The following is a 9,459-nucleotide window of genomic DNA, read 5'->3' on the forward strand; positions in this document are numbered from 1 at the left end:
CGATAATCTTGTTAATGATAAACTTGGTAACAATACATGCTTAAGGAATGGATAGCTATTAGGCACATTCCGTTAGGAATTGAACAGAATAATTCATCAGTCCAAAGCAGCAAATGTGTCAACCAGAAATAGAATGCAGGTTTCTTATCCAACCCCACCACATTTGTTCCATCCTTTTGAACCTATATAGGAGAAATCTTCTCTTATTCTCTGTAGTAGCGAAGGGGGTGGGCTCTGAATTTGAATCCTAGCTTTGCCACTTAGTAGCTGGGTGACTTTAGGCAAGTTGCTTAGATGCTCTGTGCCTCAACTACCTTTAAAAGTACTATTATACCTAATAAGGTAGGTATGATAGTAGTCTCTACTATCACAGAATTCAAAATTACCATGCTGGCTGCCCCCATCTATGAATATCTGTCAGCCAGGGTCTTGGCACTGGCTGTACCCTCTACCTGGAAAGTATGCCCCAGAGATCCTTATGGCAAACTCTTCCCTCCTTCAGCCTTTGCCCAAACGTTTCCAAACTGTAAACCTTCTCCAGTTGCCCAGTCCTACCTGTCCCATTCCAGCTCTGATATCATCGTAGCTCACTTCGTTCTCTAACACACCATACAATTTATTTATTGTGTTTATCATGCAACATTTCTCTCCTGCCCACAATAATGCAAACTCCACAACAGTGAGGCTTTTAAAAATGCTTTAGTAACCAATACATCTTAAACACCTAGAACAGAGGCTATACAGAGTAGATCCTCAGTAAGCATTTGCTGAATTGAATATGCAGTCAAGATAGTCTCGAAGCATTCACCTGATCTTGGGAACTCAGAAAGCACCTCCCACAGACACTATCCTCTGGGAGCAGTCAGGCCACCTGGGTGCTGACGCAGGCATGGACAGATATGCTTCTGTCTTAGCCCTGCTGATCCTTCTACCTGGAATGCCCTTTCTGTTCATCTTTGTAAATCCATGTCTCTTATTTTGAAGGGGTAGATTATCTCAGCTACCAATAGTTTAGCCTGCTAGTTCTGTCCATGAGAAAGTATCTTTCAAATCATTTAGAATGCCTTCTAAATCCCAAATATTCTATATGGAGACGTATCCCACTAGATTCAGAAAAATCTTTATGAAAAATAACCTGAGATGATCTAAAACTTAAAAACTTAGTAGACTTTTTGTATATAGTTATCTCAGGACCAATATGGGCTGATGATGATTTCTTATTTTAATTGATGGTTGATTTAATCAATGATAGTGAATAATAAAAAATGCTTACCTCATCAAGAGACAAGCTGATCTTTCTATTTTGCTAATCATTGCTTTTATCACCTTTATGATGTACTAAAAGCTTTTCAGTCAAATAAATGGACCATTAGCTAAGAACAGACATATTAAGAAGTATAATTTATTCAATTTCTGACTGTGTAACTGTTTGAGAACATAGACTCAATAGGACATTGGACCAAGAAGTGTATGGGCAGTAATTTAATGATTTAGCCCTACTATGTGGCATCTGTCATGTAATACAATTATATGATAATTCCATTATCTTTGCCCTCTGATTAAAGTTCTAAGGTATTTCTTTCTTCACGCTATAGGTGCTCTGTGCTACAAGAAAAATATAGTATACAGCATAGGGAGCATGTTCTCAACTGCAGCACAACTGAACTCATAGATTGTGATATTTTATAATGGAATTTTACTGTTTGAATAGTTGCAAATGCCTGAAGCCATAATTCTGCAATAATTACCATGTCTTTGAGAACTTTCTGCACCATCAGTGAGAAAACAGAATTCAAAATTACCAAACAAAATCATCCTGAAAACCTAGTTTCTTCTGAGCCAATTTACCCTTTTCTATGCCTGCCTGCTGATAAAAGGTGGCACATATATTCTGGCATAACAATGATATGCTTGGCCTGTTCAAATTACTTGGTGTTCTGCAAGAAATAAAAATCTCGCAGTTCTACATAACTGAAGCCTTTTATCACACCTCAAAATCCACTCTATTAAAATAAAGTAAAACCTAGAAAACCAGCCCAGTATACTGAATATGTAACTGACTCATCCTGTTGTTTTCAGTATTCCCCCTCTCTTTAAAATGAACATTCACAAAAGAAGGGACTCTGCACATTCGAGGCAACTCATTTGGAACAGATTTTGGAAACCCTTTAATCCTCAAATTTCTATGACATTTTACTTTCAATATGTCCCATTTGCTTGTCACTCAGTTTTTTTCTTTAATTCAGCCTGTAAAGGCCACTTACCCATCACCTCACCTATGTATCACTGCATAAAATCCGAAACTTACGTGCTTAAATTTCTGAACCACCAGTTTAGTACAACTTGTATTCAAACTCATCAAGTCCTCTCTTGTTCCAGCTTTTGTACATGTTGTCCCCCGTGTCTAGAAAGCTCTCTCTCCACACTAGCTGCCTTCACTTGACTCACTCCTGGTTATCCTTCAGGATTCTGTTTGGACTTCATGTCCTCCAGACAGCATTCCCTGAGCCCCTCGTCAGAGCTGGCTGTCGCTCTTCATCAGACTCTGCCATTCCACACTGTACCTCCCAAATTCACAGGACCTACAGGTTTACGGTAATTATCCATTTGGCTGCCTGTATCTCCACTCAACTAGCTCTGAAGACAAGGGGCACATCCACCTTGTTCACTATTGTATCCCTAATGTTTAGGCAACTGTCTACTCATAATAGGTACTTAATAAATATTTGAAGAATGAACACATGAGTAATTCGACAGTAAGTAAACTGTAAAATATTTTTATAACTGCCTTATAAAAGGATCCTCAAGTTCTGAGTAAAATACTTAAGAGAATGACATCTAATGAAGTATTTTTGAACTGAGATAATTACAAAGTCAATCAGAATATAGCCACTCTTAATTTAAGCCAAGTTTGTTCTATTCGTTTAATGGAGTTGTCTAGATAAAAGCTCAAATAAGTGTTTGTTAATTATACTAATTAACAAATGGTTGCATGGTCGCATGAAACTATATGAGCTATGTAAAACCTAGTTAAAATCTGAAGTTACCATGTGCATGCAGTAAGCACATAGCAAATAAGGTAGTTTCCTCAAGGGACAATTCTTGTTGCCTCAATTATCTGAGGCATTTCTGTGAGCATTCAAGATACCAGATGCAGCACCTTTTGGTAAGGAAGAAGGGGAGGGAGGAATGCTATACCTCTATAGGGTTTTTTCTTCTCCACTCTTAGCAACATACAACTAAGAAATTTTATAGCCAGTACAAAAAGGAGACACTGTATTCTACTACTCCCCAAGAATCTACTGGCAGTTCTCCCAAATGTATGAGGAAAGCCAACAGAAGTTTAAGATTTCATCTTGATTATATGCTCTATTTTACTTTATACAGAAATTTATTTGCCCAACATGTCATCAATGGAATTTATTTCAATAATCCTGGAATTCATATTTCAGATCAAAAGTTATTTCCTTAGATAGACCTTCCCCGAATTCCTTGACTAGGTCAAATTCTAATATCCTTTCCCAGAACCATCAGACTTTTACTTTTTTTTTTTTTTGACAACTGGATTAAACTATCAGATTCCCCTGGAACTCTAGACCTCAAGCACCATGAGGACAGAACTACATCTGTTTTTTTCTCCCCTCTGTGTTCCCAGGGCCTGATGTAGAGCCTTACAAATAGTAGTTACTGATAATGACAGAGACCTGATCGGTAAATGATTACAGAAGCCACTTTTCCTAATGGCATTTGCTGAGTTCAACAAATTCCATCTTACGTATTGGTGGCTTTGAAAGGTGACAGGAGCCGGGCTCGGTGGCTCAGCCTGTAATCCCACGCCTTTGGGAGGCTGAGGTGAGTGGACTGCCTGAGCCCGCGGGTTTGAGACCTGCCTGGGCAACTTGGTGAGACCTCATCTCTACAATAAATCAAAAAATTAGCCGGACGTAGTAGCGTGCGCCTGTAGTTCCAGCTACTTGGAAGACTGAGGCGGAAGGATCGCCAGAGCCCAGCAAGTCGAGGCTGTGGTGGCCGGGAGCGGCCACTGCACTCCAGTCTGGGTGACAGAGTGAGACTCCAACTCAAAAAAAAAAAAAAAAAGAAAGGTAACAGGAATAGAAATCACCTCATACAAAGTGGGAAGTTTAACAAGGCATGATCCTTAATATAAAGAGAAATCAGCTGGGCTCCGTGACTCAGCCTGTAATCCCGCACCTTGGGAGGCTGAGGTGAGTGAATTGCCTGAGCCCCTGGGTTCGGACCCGCCTGGGCAACTTGGCGAGCCCTCATCTCTACAGTAAAAATAAAAAAATTAGCCAGGCATGGTAGCGCATGCCTGTAGTTCCAGCTACTTGGAAGGCTGAGGCGGAAGGATTGCGGAGCCCAGCAGGTCGAGGCTGCAGTGGCCGGGAGCGGCCACTGCACTCTAGTCTGGGCAACAGAATGAGACTCCAACTCAAAAAAATAAATAAATAAATAAAGAGAAATCTAATGGCTATACAATGAGAATGAATCAAAAATGAATCAATTCTTATGAGGAATTTAAGTTTGGGATTAACCTAGGTATCCTAGAGAACTTCAAGCCATGACCTTGATTTACTTAACCAGTATAGTGGTAAACCAAGCACTTTGGCAGAAGCAAAAAAGTAAGTTCTTGTATTATTTAGACAAATAATTTTTCAAGTATCACGACCAGCACACAGTCATATAAGGCTCATGAAGAAATATAACACTATGAGTGCAAACCAGTAGCAATAGCAGATTTTTTTTTAAGGACTTAACTTTTTTTTTTTTTTTTAGTTTATTAGTAGGCTTTGAAATTAGGAAATACACCTCTATACGTCTTCATGATAGGAATTAGAAATATATTTGAAGCCAAAGGACAATGAAAATATTACATATAAAAACTTATGTTAAATGGCACAGCCACTACAAAAACAGGTTGGCAGTTCCTCAAAAAGCTAAACAGCAAGAATTACCATATGATTCAGCAATTTCTCTGCTAGGTATATATCCAAGAGAAGAGAAAACATCTTCACACAAATGTTCACAGCAGCATTATTCACAATAGCCAAAAAATCAAACGTCCATCAACTGATGAATGGATTTTAAAACTTGGTGTAGCCATATAATGGGTATTATTCAACCACAAAAAGGAATTAAATACTGACACATACTACAACATGAATGAACCTCAAAAACTTTATGCTAAGTGAAAGACGTCAGACACAAAAAGCTGCATATTATATATTTCCATTTATATAAAATATCCAAAGTAAGAAAATTCATGGAGAGAGACAGTAAATTGCCAGGAACTTGGAGGAGGGGAAATAGGGAATAGCTGCTAATGGGTATATGAGGTGTGTTTTGTGGTGATGAAAATGTTCTAGAATTAAATAGTGGTGATGGCCATGTAACCTTGCGAATAAACTAAACAAATCACTGATTTATACACCTTAAAAAGGTAATTTTTATGGTATGCGAATTATATCTCAATTTAAAAAACATTATGGGATACAACTATGTAAAAGAAAATTCATAGCCTTAAATGCACATGTTAAAATATTCTTATTAGTTTGCCAGTAAGACTATTCTCTAGTTTACTTAATATTCTTACTAGTAAGAATTCTATACTAATCTTACTAGGAAAGATATACTTGAAAATATCTGCAAGAAACATTAGTCTATGAAACTACAGCAAATTTAAAAATAACTGGGTAGAATTCTAGAAATGAAAAAAAAAGAAATAACCTAATTTAAACCTTATGGGATGATTTAATAACAGATAAGATGCAGCTGAAGAGAGAATTGGTTAACTGGAAGGTAAGCTGGACAATTACCCTTACACAGGTAATAAATGTGTTCACCATTAAGTGTGATAAAGCATCATAATATCTGTAACTTATTTTCAAATGACTCAACAAAACATGTGTTGCTTTGTCTATCTATCTACATAATATGTATGTAGATATAAAAATGTTTAACAACATAAGGAGATAAACATGGCAAAATGTTAACATAAAGGGCATATGGATATTCAATGTACAACTGCATACTCTTGCTTTCCAAGCACCGTGTGCTCTTATTTTGTTCCTATCTCAGTGGTAGCTTTTTCTCAGCCTCCTTCATAGGGTCTTCAACTTTTTCCTGATCTCTTTGTTATAATGGCCCAGGGATCAGGCCTCCAACTTCTCTCCACTATCATACTCACTCCCTTGATGCTTTCATTCAGTCTCATAGCTTTAAATAATAGCCAAATACTAACTATCTACCTCCATTCCAATTTAGATCTCTCTCTTAAACTCAACTCTCATATCCAGGTGCTTACTTGACATCTCCACTAGGTTATCTAATAGACATCTGAAATTTAACATGCCCCAAAATGAACACCTCAAAATTTTCTCTACTTGCAACCTTCCTCATCAGTTGATGTCAACTTCATCTTGAATTTCAGTTCAATACCTTGGATTCATCCTTGACTCCTCTCTTTCTTTCATATATTTTATCCAATTCACTAGTGAATCCCTTAACTAACCACTTCTCACCAATCTTTGCAATACCCATTCTGTTTTGAGTCACCAACAGCTCTTATCTAGATTCCTGCAACAACAGGCTTCTAATTGGCTTACCTGCTTCCCCTCAGGTCCCTGAACAACTTCCCCTGCCAAAGCCAGAGTGACCTTTCAGAATCTAAGTCATACAATGTCATTTTATACCCCAGACCTCTGCTATAATTTTTATTTCACAGAAGAGAAGACAAAATCTCTAACAATGGTCTTTAAGAACCTATATCATCTTTCGCCTTTGCTCCATGATCTCAGTCTCCCTCTGTCTACTCCCCACTTCACTCACATCACGACTAGCCTTCTTGCCATTCTTCAACATGCCACACTTGCTCTGACTTTAGGGTCTTTGCACTGACACTTCCTGCTATCTCCTAACCCAGTTTGCATGATGTTTGTTACAGTTTGTCTGGCAGCAGAACTCATGCATTAGTTGTTCTATATGTCTTCAAAATATTTAGGCTTATTTTAGTCTTTAGTTGGTAACTGTTGAAATTGAGTGATGGGAGCATACAGCCCATTATATTATTCTCTCAAACAAATATAAAACAAATAAAAGCTTCTGTGATGATTCTAATGTGCAGTAAGGTTGGGAATCACTGGTCTACAATCCTTAAATTAGATAATTTTGCCCATAAATAATTGAGACATTTCTATTTGAAAAGTTGTCATAATGAATTAAAAAGATGAAATGATAAAACATGATGAAAAATATCAAATTTATTTTCTGAAATAAAAGAAAAAAAAAGCATGCACTTGAATTCACTTTGCAATATACACTAACAATAAAAACAATGTCCCATGTTTTACTTGTTTCATCTTAACTCCCAACACTGTGGCATCTGACAGAAAGAAAGAAAGATTTCTGGCCCTTGGTTTGCCCAACCTAAAATTTGCAAGAGACCATGTAAAACATACTTCTAACTCAATTCTCCAAACTCAATTCTGCAGAGGCTTACTAACAAGCTACATACGGTTGAAAATTAAGGACTGCTTACTGCTAACTTATCCAAAAGTTCTTGAATAGTTGTTTGCATTTCAAGGTCTTACCACAACTTTCACTAATGCTTAACCCATTTTGATGTAAAAATACAGAGCAAGGAAGAATGAGAGTCTTTTCAGTTTCAAGTGAACTAATGTCTAAATTGGTAATTATCAAAGGTGACATCTTTCTCTTTTAAAAAAATAAATTGCCCAAATAAAATTATTGATTTGAAAGACACTTGTTAATAAACCTGACGAGGAAAAATTAAACTTACCTGTCTGGTTTTCCCATAGTAATGCAAATCTATAAAATATTAACTTATATCTTTGGGAAATTGAACCATATGAGTTCTATCAAAAATGGAGATTGAGATGATTAGATTTGATCTGAGCTCCCCTCAGAAGACTGGGGAACCTGCAAAGATTGGCTCACTTGTGGACTATTCCCACTCATGCTTACCAGATGATTATTGATGACATTAAGTTCCTGTATCACAGTGCTCAAATCTTCATGCAATCTAACTATTGCACTTTTTACCTCCCCTAGAAGAACTTTAATAGAATTGTTTGCTTCAGGTTCCCTACTCTGAAAACTAGAACAGGACAGAGGGGTGAGGCAGTCTATATTTTGAGTGGAAAACTCTATGCCATTACTGCTAGAAATATGACTTGTGGTCTTTTTAGCAGAATCAGAGTTATCTGGAAGAATTTTCAGTATATTGAGGTTGTCATTTTCCTCTTCATAAGAAGACACTGGGCCCCTAGGAACAAAGGAGTGATGAGCCTTGGTTGTCTTATCTCTAACTTTAAAGGAGGCAGAAGACAACTGTTGCTGTGACAAAGTCCAGAAGGAAGGTTCAGCCAGAATCGGAGGTAAGAGGTGAACTGATTTCTTTGGAGAGGCTAAATCAGGAGATGACATGGATAAAGTAGAAAAGGAAGATGCTCCTTCAGAGGCAGTTGAAACTGAAATGTATAAATGAGAGAGAATGCTTTATGCAACATACAAATGAGAGTAATAGCTAAAATAATTTTATAATATAAAAGCCTATCTGGAAGGTCTCAACATAAATAAACTACTTAGAATTTTAAATATTCATAATAAGACTAAAAAAAAACCCAAAGCAGGAAACTGAGAAAAATCTACAGATGTATTACATATCAATAATACCATGGAAATGAAACTAAAATAGAATGATCAATATTCATCTTGACTCCCAAACCCTGCCCAACATTATTTTTACACTAAACTTAATCAGAGAGCAAAGAAGTATTAAGCCCCATTCTATACCCTGCCAGCATTTTAAGTTGGTATTAAAGTAGAAAGTCTGAGAAACCTGTAACAAATTCCTTCATCTTTTTTATGTTTATTCCTGCAGAGATTATTATGGCAAAATGAACTACCAACTACAAGTACCCAGAAGTTAGTGAAATTAATATTTTTCTCTCTATGGCCAAATATAATCAAGACTGAAGTCCAACCCATCTGAGATCCAGAATACTTTAGTCCACGTATATAATCATTTTTCCCATCAAGAAACTCAAAATAAAAAGCATTCTAAACCAATTCTCTGTAAAATTAAAGATTTGATGAAATTTTTACTTCCTTTTAGGCAAAATCATATTAAATCTCTTCTCTCACATTTAGAAAGATTTCTCATTCTAAATCACTATTTCCCAAACTGTTCTGACAAACACTGTTCCTTAAGATGTTTTGTGAAGACAAGGGTTCACAGTCAAATAAAATTGGGCAACAGCATATTGTGCCTCCCAATAGGAGATTAAACAATGTCCATTAGCACATTTAAAGTTCTCAAATATCCAGTAATGTATTCAAGTGCTCTCCAAACTTTCTTAAACACAGAACTTCTTTTTTCCTCCTTGGAATATCTATTTACATTCACTTATAATACAT

The 9,459-nt window shown here is 36.7% G+C and overlaps 1 protein-coding gene across 1 annotated transcript; it reads right to left on the minus strand.

Annotated features, from left to right (window-relative positions):
* Positions 1 to 7,920: 7,920 nt before the first annotated feature.
* Positions 7,921 to 8,510, minus strand: LOC103267314 (ENTH domain-containing protein 1-like; the record flags this gene model as incomplete). The annotated part of the gene is made up of 1 exon (XM_008064912.1): positions 7,921 to 8,510. A coding segment is annotated over one exon (590 nt), but the record flags the coding sequence as incomplete, so codon positions are not given.
* Between the last annotated feature and the right edge of the window lie 949 nt (positions 8,511 to 9,459).

Source organism: Carlito syrichta, unplaced genomic scaffold, assembly GCF_000164805.1.
Source record: "Carlito syrichta isolate Samal-C Ts95f unplaced genomic scaffold, Tarsius_syrichta-2.0.1 Scaffold308101, whole genome shotgun sequence".
NCBI lineage: Eukaryota > Metazoa > Chordata > Mammalia > Primates > Tarsiidae > Carlito > Carlito syrichta.